The 15,000-nt window shown below is 40.6% G+C and overlaps 1 protein-coding gene across 1 annotated transcript in view; it reads right to left on the bottom strand.

The window, feature by feature from the left end:
- Positions 1–6,692: 6,692 nt before the first annotated feature.
- The window catches only part of esrrga (estrogen-related receptor gamma a), a gene marked incomplete at both ends in the record, with an annotated part of 119,855 nt that continues 111,547 nt past the window's right edge, over positions 6,693–15,000 (bottom strand). Inside the window, 3 exon segments of the mRNA XM_080730664.1 lie at positions 6,693–6,937; positions 13,601–13,763; positions 14,791–14,897. Coding sequence (XP_080586790.1) covers positions 6,693–6,937; positions 13,601–13,763; positions 14,791–14,897 — 515 coding nt within the window.

Below are 15,000 nucleotides of genomic sequence, written 5' to 3' on the forward strand. Positions count from 1 at the left end.
GGGAGGAGTGTTCCACAAGGTTAACGATAAAGAGCCTCAGCAGCTGCAATGCTCAAGTAGCTTTTATCGTATCATAATAATGAATCAAAGATAAAATAAAATAAATGAACTCCGCAAGGAAAGCAAGTAAAATAAAATGTATGTGCAGAGGGCTGGGCGGGGCGACCAGCAGAGAGAGAGAGAGAGAGAGAGAGAGAGAGAGAGAGAGAGAGAGGAAGATAAAATGAATAAAAATCTCTCTCCGCCATTGAGTTCCATTGGTTTAATATCTTCTTATGTCATCTGGTTGAAAAATATTTGCTGCAGGTCAGAGCTCTGTTAGAAGAGAAAACGCTTAAGACTTTCCTCCACATCTCATTTACTACTGCTGGCTATTAGAGAGAGAGAGAGAGAGAGAGAGAAGGGGAGAGAGAGAGAGAGAGAGAGGGGGGGAGAGAGAGAGAGAGAGAGAGAGAGAGAGAGGGGGGGGGGGGGGGGGGGGGGGGAGAGTAAAACGAGGAGAATGTACAATAGTAAAGATAGAATGTGTGCAGAGAAGTGGCATATTGATATTGAGATCTACACTGTATTGTAGCTCAAATATCAACTTTGATAAAAGTACTGATATACATTTGACTCTCATTGTTTGCTGTGCATGTATACCAATATGTTATTGTTAAAATGCATTTTTGAAGAGGAATAAATGTAAGTAACAGTAACTGTAATAAGTGTGGAAATAACAGACAGTCGGGAGACAAAGGCTCAAAATTGGAAGCCTGGTTTTAATTGATATTGCTCTACTGTGATAATCCTGAAAGGCATAGTCTGGAGTAACACATGTAATGTTTAACCCATAGCAGTTTAACTTACAGAATCATAGGTCTCTCTTTTTGCATTGAACAATATATACAATGTCAAATAAATACATTTACACAAATGGACATTATCGTCAGAGCACACTCGTATGATACACCTCACAAAAATATACAGGTAATTGTTTTATCTTTTTTTCGTTTTTGTTCGTTTGTTTGTTTTACCGATGTGAAGCACATCTAAGATCTACGGACATGTTTTTAAATAACACTACGGGCTCTCTCCTCCTCTCCTCTCCTCTGCCACACTTGACACATCAACAAAACGTCTCACATCTCTCTCTCTCTCCCTTCGCATCTGTTTTTCTCTTTTCATGTTTTCTTTGTGTTTTCAGGTTCAGGCCGCAGCCTCTCTGCAGGACATGTGTGGCAGTTACGTGGGGGGTGGGGGTGGGGGGGGTTAAATACCAGTAAAGACTGAACCCAGTAGAGCCCAGCAGGACAGACCCAGTTTGCCTGTTGCAGAGTTCAGTGTCACCAGCGCATGCAGCCGGACAGCCCTGCCCCACTGACGTGTCCAGAGGGCTGTCACATGATGCTGCTTGTCCAATCAGGTCAAACTGTCCAGCTCTGAGAGGAGGGGGGGACCGGGGGGGGGGGGGGGGGGGGACAGGGACAAAACCTAAAACACAGTCCTCCCAGTGTTACTTAGAGAAAATACCAGTTTGATTCATTATTACAATGTTCACCTTGTTTTTTTTTTCCTATGGTTTTAATAATAATTGCAGAATAAGTTCAATAGATACATCAGCATTTTGGATCTATGTAGAACCCAACACTAACAAGTGCAACTCTTGTCTCGTCGCTGTACAGTCGTTATAATATTGCTTTTTAAATATAATAAAAATGATGATTGGGGAAAAGTTTTTTTCCTATAAATGACATGTTGACTATTGGCAGCTTGTTCAAAGCTTCTGAAAGATGAAACATGCGACCTCCCACCTGCTTTAAGCTGAAGTAGAATTTTACCTTTCTTTTTTTTTTCTTTCTTTTTTTCTTTTGCTCATTAAAATGACAGCAGTCATTAGTAATCCTCCTGGTAAGAACTCAGTTTCATTTCCTCTGAACCACAAAATGGCGCAAATGAGCTGTTTTCCTCCCCTGCCAAGGGGAAAATTACAGTCGCTGTGATGAACTTTAACTTTATATATGAAGCAGTTTGTATTAACTTTATATATCAATAAATACAGTCAGATGATGGAAATTTTAACTATAAAAAATATTTAATACTTATTTTAATTGGTTCTGTTAAAAACGCTTACCAAATTCAACTCAGCTTAAAACAACTTGTGGAGATGTTTAACTCATCTTTCACCAACTTGGAGCTGCCCATTTTTACACAACGATTGTTTTGACAACCGACAAAACAGATATAAAAAACAATAACGTTCAAAAACAGAAGAAAAACAATACTGAAGTAAGAAAACAGCACCTTTCTTCCAGTTGTTGTGAGTATATTAATGTACATTAGATGATAAGAAATACCAACATCTTTGCAACAGAGTCTTAAGAAGGAATAAGTTCAACAACACTGGAACAGGTTCAGTCAAATATACCTTCAACATAATTGATCTGTATTGGTCCTGTTCAGGACCAGGGGCAGATCATGGCAACTGCATGTTTGATATTTGTAAAGTGCTGCATCTGCATCTTTCGGAGAGTGTTTCTGAAGAATGTAATAAAATATTCATAGAAAGAATGTTGACATTTTCAATTTCACTCTCTTGGGCCATCATCAGTAGGTTTGGATCGAGTGGGTGGTGTAGGCTGGATGGGTTGAGTAGGCTCAATTGATTGAGTGGGTTTGGGGCCTCAGTGAGTTGAAAGCTCAGCAGGTTGAGTGGGTTTAGTGGGTTAGTTTGAGTCAGTGGGTTGAGTGCTCAGTAGGTTTGAGGATAAAACAAACCAATAAACCTTCCCAACGTCAGAACATAATTTAAATCTGTTTGACTTTTTTTGCTGAAATATTAAACATAACGATGGAGCTGAGTTGTAATGGAAGGCAGTTATGTACAGCGAGGTTATAAAAAGAGTCACCTACGGTGTCCATTTCATTTTATCTTCATTTAAACCTAAAGATATACAGAATATTGTACCAATATTGTACCATATTTTCTACCATAAAGAAGCTACACAAATGATCCCCTTTTAAATACTTGAATGGTGTTTCTTTAGATAGCGGATTATAATTAATGTATAGTTCAGTATAGATGGATTGTGTCATTTGATCCTGTTGGTCTAGTAAAGTCCTAGAGAAGGCCTTAAATCTGCTTGAGTTCAATTGTGAGATAATCCAGATTCGTCAGACAGACAGACAGATGGACAGACAGACAGGCAGACAGACAGGCAGACGGCATGGCTTCTACTCTACCCTGTGTTGTCAAAGAAGAAGCACACAGCACAAAACGGGAATCACCACAAGAAGAAGTTCACAGCAACGCCTCGTCGACGACAGAGGGAGAGAGGCCAACAGAAGGAGAACGGTTTTGAAGTAAACAAACAGAAATCAAAGCACAGCAAACATGAAACACAGAGAGGCTCAACTACGCTTTTTTTGTTTTGTTTTTTTTCTTCGGTTTTGTTTCCAATAAAATGTCTTAGGTTAGAATTATAATCTGTATAATTTACAATATACAATGCTAAGAAGGCTGAGAAAATACCCCTAACTAATAATACTGATGTTTGATACAGAGTGAGAGATGGAACAGATTACCTGGACTCCTCGGCTGTGAGTTGCCATTTTATATTAGATTACACCATAACCTAGATGACGTGTTTTGGCATTCTTATCCTGCTTTATAAATGATAATAGTAATGATATAAAAACTACCTGGTCTGTGTTCCCTGGTAGAAGTAGTGTTCTGCCAACCATTTACAATCTCTAAAAAATTCAACAACAACAGTAATGAGCTATCAAAAACATTGTCCTGCTTTGCCCCTTTCTATGCGCCATCGGGTTGTCTTGCTTTGCTCCGTTGCGTCGTGACCACTCAACACCTTCAAACAAACCTACGTACAGTAGCTACACGATAACAGTTTTAACTCCATATTCTTGACATATAAATCAATGTGTCGTTCACTACTAAAAAGTGCATGTTTTTTGTTCTCAGCAACACTACTGTACCAGGTAGATGATTGGCAAGCTACTGTAGCTAAGCTGTGTGAAAACTGTTAATGCCACGATTGCGATGCATAATGTTTTTTTTGTTGCTAGCATTAGCGCTGATCCAGATTCAGTTGAGTTTCTTTCCTGGTTGTGTCCCCACTCATCTATATGGTTACGGGAAAATAAATCCAGATTTGGACAACAGACAACAAAACTAGATATTGATTTGAGAAAAGCTGATTTAGAATCAGATTCATGGCTGCTGTAACAAGCTGTATTTGTTCAAATATTCTACTGTAGCCAATGTACACAAGAAGAGCAGATAGAGACTTATAAATATTACAGTCAAGCAGCATTTCAACTGGATATAGTTTTTTTTTTAACCTAATTTTCACACTGCCTTTAATGTCTTTCAAAGCCAATCTTCCATTCTTTGCCTCCTTCTGTTCCCTGGTTGGTCAGTCTCTAAGGTGGAGTTATCTGTTGGTTATCTAATAATCGATGGCAAATCACACAGAGTAAAAGATACCTCCCACCACCCTCTCCCTTCCCTCCCCCAAAATTAAAGACTGGCACATAACTTTAATATTGCATACTTTGTCCATATGCACCCCCTGTCCTTTTAAAAGCACTATTGCTCAGAGTTCCTAAGATAACGATGATTCGGTAATATATTATTACTTGTTATATATATTTATATAATAATTGCTGAAAGTGGTCAAGCTGATAGAAAAGAAAAGAAAAAACATATTGATTGATTCAGTTTTAAGAAGACAATATTATTAACAAAAACACGTTGCATGTGTGTGTGTGTGTGTGTGTGTGTGTGTGTGTGTGTGTGTGGTGTGTGTGGGGGGGGGGGGGGGGGTGGGTGGGTAGGTGTGTGTGTGTGTGTGTTGGTGTTTGTGTGTGTGTGGTGTGTGTGTGTGTGTGTGTCATATACAGGATGACATTATTTACAGCCTTAGTATTATTATCATCACTAATATTATTTCCAAGTTAGATATAAACAAAAAGGAGTTTGAAAACAACATTACGTTTGCGTTCTTCATCGAGTCAGGTCTTTGTCGACACACTGTTGTCTCTGGTTCATATTGCATTGGGTGACTGATGGTCCCCCAACACTTCCTGTTAATTAAACCACCACTTCCTGTGAATTGAACCGACCCAATGGAAGAGCTGAAAGATGTCAATGGAAGAGAGGAAAATGAGTCGTACCAAAGTGATGTATTTTTCTTTCTTTTTTTAAACCAGGGAGTCCATGCTGGACAGGTATACACTAATGGTTGAGTTGTAAAGAGCTGGTGGCACGTTGTTGGAACTGAATGATACTCTACATGTTTGGTCTTTGGTGAGCTGTTCCCGGGTCAGTCAGTATTCAACAGGTGTCAGAAAACGTAACAAATAAAAGAGGATGATTTATTTAATCAAGTAGATTTGAACACCTGACTTGTTCTGCACTGGAAACCAAACTATCTATTAGTGAGTCAATAACGAATCCCTCACAGAGAAAGGAGGTTGTTTACTTGTTAGCCACGGTCACATGGCTGCTCATCTATCTTACCTACCTGGTCGCTTATTGTACAAGCGCTGTTTTTAGTTTGTTAGCTAGCTTTTGAAGCTAATACATCAAATGCACCTCAAGCAGTTTGAACGTTTGAAACCCCTTTCAGACGTTGACTTTGTTCAACACTGTGATAATACTGACAGGAGAAGCAGACCCCAAACAAATACAATACATACTACCTCTGATGTTAGGATGCAGCATGGGAATCACTGACATGTCTGGAGAACCAGGAGGAAGCATATCTAGGAATGACATGGAAGTGTTTGGAGAAGCAAGATTTGTATCTAGGGAAGACAAGGAAGTGTTTGGGCTAAACGAGGAAGTGTATCAAGGGAAGACACCGAAATGTTTGGAGAAACAGGGCGTGTATCTCGGGAGGACACTGAAATGTTTGGAGAAACAGGAATTCTATCTAGGGAGAATCAGGGAGTGTTTGGACAAACAGGAAGTGTATCTAGGGAGAACCAGGAAGTGTTTGGAGAACCAGGAAGTATTTTGGATCACATCAGTAGAATTTGCTGGCATCCTCTGAAGGGATGAGTTCCATCCTTTGGCAGGGCAATCTCCTCTCCACTGTCTAAGTTTCTTCTAAAATTATCAACAAATGTCAGTAATACTTCTTTAATGTTCCAGTTTCCCCCCTTGTTTTCCTCTTGAACACTTTAAAAACTGTGTTGGGAGAAGGGAAAAGCGCAGTGCTGGTTTGCAGTCTTTCTTACTGCTTTTTTTTATTTTTTTAAAACCTGTCCTTTAAGCATTATGTCATTAATCACATCTTATGTATAAGCGACGTTTGTCTTGTCTTCGTCAATGTTCATTATCGACTTGGTAATTTCTGAGTGATCCTTAATGGTTCATATACATGTACAGTACACCTCCTTCCACGGGTAACAAGGGGATCAGACCGGGATTTAGTCAGTCCGGATCTGTCCTGGTAAGAAGGGTCAAGGTTCATCAAGTCAAAGAAGTTGGAGGTTTTGGGGGTTCACGCTAAAGATCTGAGGGACTCATTTGTTGGTACTGGTGTGTGTCGGCAGACATATCTGAGGACATTATTTCTGTGAGGTCAGTCAAACAAGTCTAAAGACCGTATTGAGGAACTCGTGCCGTTCAGACAGACATCTCTAGCCATCCATCCGTCCACCTGTCCTCTCTGTCCTCTCTGTCCTCACACCTTGGCTTCCAGTAGCTCCAGGAACAGTTTGTGCATGGGGACCTTTCCATCCTGCTTGATGCTGTAGAAGTGTTGCACGGCCTTGGTGGAGGTCTGGCGGAGCAAGGGGAGGGTCATGAGGAGCTTGCCTGCCCGGCGAGGGTCCTCCTGGTGCTGGGCGGCCTCGTAGTCTTGCAGGGCTTCATGGAGAACGTCCTGGAGCTTCTGCACGGCGTCCACGTCCTCAATGTGCATGGAGTCTGGAGGAGCAGGGACCACATTTCATTTATTTCATTTATCAGTCATACACTGTTAGCCCTTGCTGTAAATGTATAGCAAAATCCGAACAATATTATACTGTATTAGTATAAGACAGTATTATATTGTAAACAGCAAAGCATTCTGGGAGAGAAAATTACTTTTTACAGCAATTTAAGAGAATGTCATTATCATAGGAATTGCTGTAAATTTGCTGTTAACAGCAAAGCATTCTGGGGGAAAAAATACATTTTTACAGCAACTAAAGATAATATCATTATTGTCAGGAATTGCTGTAAATTTGCTCTTAAGAGCAAAGCATCATGGGAAGAAGACAGCAAAGAATTCTGGGAAAAGCATTTATCTAGTTATTAGGGGCATTTTCTAAGCTTCTGGGAGCTAAAAATGCTTAATGTGTCATGTCCATGTGTCCTGCCTAGGCAAGCTGTCAGAATTTGATTTGTCAGTATTTGAGCCTCAACCCTAACCCTAGCTGCTATCGCTAGGTTAGGGTTCAGCTCCCTCACCCTGGTGGTTGGAAAAGGAAAACTTCTAAGAACTCTAAGAGAGGTTGAGATTTGGACCATGCTTATCTTCTCTGTATTGATCCAATTTTAAGAATGTCATAGACATTGTTAAAAAAAATCTTGGACCATGCAAATCTTCAATGTCAACATTCTGCAGAATCTGCACATACAGTACTATAGATTTAGTTTAAATACTATAATATACAGTAAGTTACTGAGAAACTTTGAGAAGGAATACAGTAAGTTACTGAAAAACCTTTAACAGGAATACAGTAAGTTACTGAAAAACTTTGAACAGGAATACAGTATTTAACTGTACATCTATTTTCAGTAATATACTGTAATTACAAATACAGGAAGAGACTGCCAAAAACACAGCAATTAAAAGATAACGTGCTGCCAGTACTTTACTGTAATTCTGCAGTGAAAAGTCTTACAGTGTACGCATTATGCTTGGATGAAAATGTATTGAAATAGATTGAAATGTACAGTTTATCTTACAGTTTGGCCAAATAGAAATTAAGATATGCACTTTTCATGTCTCGAGGAGGTTAGATAATGTCCAATGTGTTTTATGTTGCCCTCCCTCGCTGTTCAAGGCTCCAAACAAAATGGTAGATATGATAATAATTATAGGATTAGAAATCATCTTTTAGTTAAAGCAATAAACAGAAAACACTCCAGTCACCCAGACTGCTAACATGTAAACAACATCGGGACTTCAAAGCTGTAGAATATATTTTCAAAGATGCACTTGTTCAAAGACAGACTGCTGAGTTGTAATTTGTTTCTGACTCTCCCTGCTGTTAATCTCTTAATAATGTTTTTGTTATTCATTTAATCACTTTATTATAGATTTAGAAAGACACTGTCTGTACATGTCTTCAATAACTTACTAAAACTGAACTTAGTGAAGTAAATGAAGTAACATAACATAATAATAATGGATTGCATTTTTATAGCGCTTTTCTAAGCAAGTTGCAAACTCAAAGCGCTTACAATGGTCCATTCATTCATACATTGGGTGTATATTGGGGCTATACAAACGTGTAGCTACAAAGTAAATTCCTCAATGTTAATTTAACTCTGAGAATGTACAATTGTAACCAAATGCACCCGCGGGGGTCGACTGTGTGGCAAACCCTGTAGCGGGGCTTTGACTGATGGGAATGTTCATCTCTCTGTTTACTGTGTTGGTGTGTAGGTGTGATGGATGAACAGACAGAGTGGAGTGGGTGTGGAGAGAGAGATATACTTTAACCACTTAAGCCCTATATACTTCGTTGACCAGGGTCCCCCAGGGGTCTGTACTCTCCTCGCCAAAAAAATACCTGATTTCAGATCGGCTATTTTCGTAGAATGTTCACCTATTATGAAATGCCTAGAGTAGGGACACTAGCGTGACGCAGGGATGCAGGACCAATACAGGTGTCTAGGTGCATGCGCTGAATGAGTGTGTGTGTGTGTGTGTGTGTGGGGTAGTATGTATTAATGCATGTGTGCCAGTAGAGTGTGTGTATTACAGCATGCATGCGAGTGCAGCCCGTATAGTCATGTTCTATATATGACCCCCTTGGGAGCAGCAGTCTTAATGTGAGCTGGCCTTTAGCTCTCAACCCCCGGATCAATGACTACGATCAATGACTACATGCATGTTAAATAATAATCACACAGCTGCTATTGACAAGCCATCACACACACACACACACACACACACACACACACACACACACACACACACACACACACACACACACACACACACACACACACACACACACACACACACACACACACACGCGCGCGCACGCACAACATACGTATGCAAGCAAGTTCTGCTTGTGTGCAGTGGGAATAATAAAATACATGAAAATATTAAAGAAAATGAATTTTACGGTGTGGCCCCTTTAAGAAAATTCTGGAATCAAGCCAGCCAATGAATCATCATGACCATTGCAAAAAAGGCGAAGGTACAAGATTGTGTAAATATTGAAGTAACTACTCATCCCATAACCATTCCAATGCTTCCTTGGAATTAGTAATTATAGTTATGATTTTAGACAACAATGTGAGAACTAGGAGTAGCTGTTCCACTTTTGGATTCGTAGTCACGTCACAGATGATTTAAGTCATAGACTTGTCTTTCCACCCGGCCTGGCGGATACAGTATGCCACTGATCACAGACCTTTCAAATTCGTTTTATTTGACATTGTTTAACCGCTAGGCCAGTACTGCCCCTTCATATTTAATTCGACTTCATCAGATGGCGCACAGTGGAATGCAACAACACAGTGTCAGAGAAATGTATATACTAACAATTCTTAGTATAATATCTGTAGTTTCAAAAAGAAAACAATATATATAATTTTTTTATCAGCATCCAGGAAGATGAACAGTCTAGAGAAACATACTTTCAGAGGCTTAAAGGTCTTACTTTGAAGACAGATGCATCTGTTGTGGAATTCAAAACATCTTGACGACAAAGAGATGCAATATAAACCGCTTAGTATAAAACCAAATACATTTTGAATGGCTGGCTGTTGTTGCTGTTTTCAACTTTGGACTTAGTTACAGTAAATAGATTATTTAAAGACCCAATGAAATGACTATTTTGGGTATTCTATTTTGAAGTTTCAGTTTGAAAAGGAAGCCTGTGTGTTTCTGAACCTATCCGAGGGGACCAGCCCTTCAGGCGATGGGATTAAAAATCTGAGTAATGGGAGCCAGCAATGGGAAACAAACAGGTGAATGTAATCAAATGTTCATTTATATTCAAAAACTCTATCTATGTCATCACTTTTTGAATTTCTGTTCACAGGAAGTAATTAAGAATGGCCTATTTAGGGACCTTTGATATAAATATACACAAAAATTGTTTATTTTCTATTTTTTTGGCATCTAGTGTTGGCCATATTATCACTACAGATATGCTCTAAAAGTGTGAAAAACATGTTTTTGATTTCACCCCGTCTTTAAGTTAGTTGAAAATAAAGTACATGTATTTATTAATGTGGAACCAAAATGAAGTGCAGGTGTGTGTGTGCATGCATGCGTGTGCATGCGTGTGCGTGTGTGTGTGTTAACACTGGCAGGCACGGTTGCTGTTTTCTGACCCATGCTGCACTGCAGAGTAAAACAACAGCAGCTAATGAGCGGCAGCCGACATAGGACAATACACACACACACACACACACACACACACACACACACACACACACACACACACACACACACACACACACACACACACACACACACACACACACACACACACACACACACACACACACACACACACACAGCGTTTCCAGTGGCTAGTTGAGCTGTCTTTACATGTGAGACACGTTCGCTAACATTTCTTAAGGCTTGCCTTCATTAATGCAGACGATTAGCATCCCGTGAATTAATTAGTGTCAGTGCCCTTCAAAATGCTAATGCTAGCATTCTGTTGTGTTGAGCTGCAGTTTGAAACACTAGATACACAGTGAAGTCCTGAGTGTTACCGTAATTTAACTCGGAAAGTGCTATAAATGTAGCCATTTGTTCCATTTGTACACTGTCAGAGTTAAATTCATGTCGGCTAAAGCTTCGCTTTTTTTTGTAGAAGTTGGCTGAATTTAAGTGTAAAAACAGTTATTTGGAGGTATTCTGTGAAAAAATACATATCTTTGAGAAGATGGTTTAGCTTTTCTCAACATTATCCTGGCCGTTTTTTTTTTATCAAAATGTGATTGTCATAATTAACGTAGCTGATGTATTCCAGCTGTGAGCTGTAAGAATGGCTGAAATCGGCTGGTCTATCCTGGTATGTACTTCTCTGTTCTGGTCTATACTGGTCTGTATTGGTCTCTCCAGCTATGTAATGGTCTATTCTGCTCTGTCTATATCTGTTTGGCTCTGTAATGTAATGTTATGTTCTAGTCTGTCTTGGTTTATACAGGCTACTGCCACTGGTCTGTTCAAGTCCAAAGATTCCCAACCGAATTTAGAGGACCCGGCTCGGATCGCTGGCCTAGCTGACTTAGGCTCTAATGTAGCCTGACAGCGTGTCGTGGGTTCGAGTCCCGTTCCCGGCAACCTTTGCTCAGTGTCTCTCCCCGTCTCTCTTGCTCTTGTCCATCTTCACTTAAAAACTACCAATAAAAGCAAAATAGATAAAAATAAGAACACGAATTTACTCTTATGTGTCTGTGCACAAAAGTAACAACCTTGTACTTTTTTTTTCTGGAACCCAGATTGATATGCACTACACAACATGAGCCCCCAGTTTTGTTTTATTTATTTATGGAACCCCAATCAACACTGTAAAAAAAGAAAGACCCTAAAATTGAACAGTTGAACCCTTGGTTCCAATTGTACACTCTCAGAGTTACAGACCTCCAAGGGTTCATTTGGACCCCTGGTGGTCCCTAGACCGGACGTTGAGAACCGGTGTTGTCATCTATGCTAGTGTGTCCAGGTTTAGTACCTGTAAACCTTACTTCACTCAAATAGTGAGCCCTCATCATCATCATCATCATCATCATAATCATCATCATCATCATCGTCGTTGTTGTCTAGCCATCAGAACCAATAAGCTGTCTCATCTTTCAGACTTTGGCACGTGTGCACGTGGCACTTAAACACACATGCACACACGCACGCACACATACACACACAAACACATAGACATGCTCATGAACACAAGCACGGCACACAGACGGGGCCTGGGAATTGATTATCACACATGGCCCTCAGGAAAACAATCTGTCAATATTGTGTGTGTGTGTGTGTGTGTGTGTGTGTGTGTGTGTGTGTGTGTGTGTGTGTGTGTGTGTGTGCGTGCGTGCGTGCGTGCGTGCGTGCGTGCGTGCGTGCGTGCGTGCGTGCGTGCGTGCGTGTGTGTGCGCGTGCGCGCTCTATCGTAGGTGTGTTTCAAACGCATGTGTCTGTGTTTCATTGTGTGACTGATTTTGTATGTGTGCAATTCTGTTTGAATGTATGACAGACTGTGTGTGTGCGCGCGTGTGCACGTGTGTGTGTGTGTGTGTGTGTGTGTGTGTGTGTGTGTGTGTGTGTGTGTGTCTCATTCAGACACATTGTATTGACAGCTCTCCTCTTGTAATTAAAGAGTCCAGAGCATCTGGTCCTCTGCCAAGACTAAGTTCAAAACACAGGTCACTGGAGGCAGGTGTGTGTGTGTGTGTGTGTGTGTGTGTGTGTGTGTGTGTGTGTGTGTGTGTGTGTGTGTGTGTGTGTGTGTGTGTGCGTCAGTCAGTTGTCGATGCAGCTGGACAACATCAGAGGGGGGCCTTTATTGACAGGCTGGGGTCCTAACGATTGCACCTTATTTAACAGGCATCTGAAGAGACGACTATGCTAATTGTACGGGGATCTGGGCTTTAGGTGTGTCAGGGAAGAAAGTGTGCGTGTGTGCAGCTGCAGTGTGTTTAATCTGTAATGTCTAAGTATGTGAATCTGATTGCGCGCGAGCGCGCGCGCGCGCGTGTGTGTGTGTGCGCTCGTGTGCGTGCAGTGAGATGCAATATTGCTTTATGGCAAAGGTTGAACTGTTTCTTTCTATGTGAGAGTATGTGTCACACTTGTTTGTGTTTGTATACCTACGGTGTGTGCGTGTGTGTGTGTGTGTGTGTGTGTGTGTGTGTAGTATTTAAATTAGTCCTTTGAAGGCTCAAAGCTCAAATGAGTCCTTTGGGAACAGGGATTGTAGGATTAACTCCTTCTGTACCAGACACACACACACACACACACACACACACACACACACACACACACACACACACACACACACACACACACACACACACACACACACACACACACACACACACACACGCCGAGGCTCACAACGCGGTGCATCGAATTGTGCGCTTGGATTAACACTATACTATTTAAGACACCTTTTACGTATTTTTGAACATTTTCACTATAATGGCATGCCCCAAAAAAAGGAATGCCATTTTGGATAATATCAATTACATTGTGTCTTATCATTAGGAAAACCGCTGCTGCACATGATACAACCCTGAGTGTTTATTTGACTCTGAGCATGTATGAATGCAATAAAATGACATTTGTACACTTTCCGTGAGACGGTTCCAAATGTATAAGTTGTGAGGTGTGATTTGGTACAGTACCTGAGTTGGCCAGAGCAATGGCCTTCAGGGTCACAAACTCTTCCTTCTCCAGTTTCATTGCTTTATATTTCTTCACAAGCTGAAGGATGGCGTTGTTCAGATCCAGGAGACCTGCTAGCTTAGACTGATCCTCATCCATGATGTAGTCTTCTGCATAAACCAACTAGATAGAAAGACAGACAGATACCGTAGATTCAGAAATTCATAATGCGACAGACAAATATCAACAACACAACATATAGTTGGGTCAAATCCGATACTTCCGTGACTACGAGAGCGAAGGTCCGTTTCTCAATGGATTTGTCATCTAGGAGCAGTGTTGCCAGACACTCTTTTTGGTGATATGCCGAAATTATCGTACATTTGGGCATTTTTGGAATTATTGATCGTACATCGTACAGAGGGTCAAATTATCGTACAAATACGATAATTATCGTACATCTGGCAACACTGTCTAGGAGGGTTATTAAACAAATTTGGCAGGGGAGTATTTTTTAAAATGGCGGGGAAAATGTTTGACAGCTTGGGTAATTTTCAGTCTCATTCACTTACTATACACTACACAATAAAGGAAAAAAATGACTCCCAAAGAATCTGCTTTAAGTGGGATGTGAGGGGTCAAACTAGGGGTTTTTAATTATTCTGAATCCATTGCAACATTTGTTTTGCATGAAAGATATTCCTTGGGCTAAAAACAGACCCCAAAAGACTGTGAAAATTGATGACTCATCACTAAACCATCGTTTTGTGGGGCCATTTCTTGCACAAGGAATGTTTTTCGTGCAAAACAAATGCTTGCAATGGATTCAGAATAATTAAAAACCCCTAGTTTGACCCCTCACATCCCACTTAAAGCAGATCTTTTGGGAGTCATTTTTTCCTTTATAGTGTAGTGTATAGTAAGTGAATGAGAAATGAGAAAATTACCCAAGCTGTCAAACATTTTCCCCACCATTTTGAAAAATACACCCCGGCCAATTTTGTTTAATAACCCTCCTAGATGACAAATCTATTGAGAAACGGACCTTCGCTCTCGTGGTCACTGAAGTGCCATAAATGACCCAGCTAATAGTCAAGAGTCCTACACCACATGTCACCTAAGGTGTAGGCTTCTCACACATAGATAGATAGATAGATAGATAGATAGATAGATAGATAGATAGATAGATAGATAGATAGATCAAACAAACCTTGTCTTCAAAGGACAGGGAACGATAGACGACACGTAGGATCAGAATCTCCATCCATGCACTCTGCAGAAGACTCATCTGGTCTGCCAAGGACAGCGTAGAGAACCCTGAGACAGAGACAGAGAGAAAGACAGAGAGACACAGAGAGAGCATGTTAAAATGTACTGTAGGGCTGAGGCAGAGAGACAGAAAGAACGAATAAGACTTGAG

Source organism: Nannobrachium achirus (assembly GCF_963921795.1).
Source record: "Nannobrachium achirus genome assembly, chromosome: 7".
In the NCBI taxonomy this organism is placed as follows: domain Eukaryota; kingdom Metazoa; phylum Chordata; class Actinopteri; order Myctophiformes; family Myctophidae; genus Nannobrachium; species Nannobrachium achirus.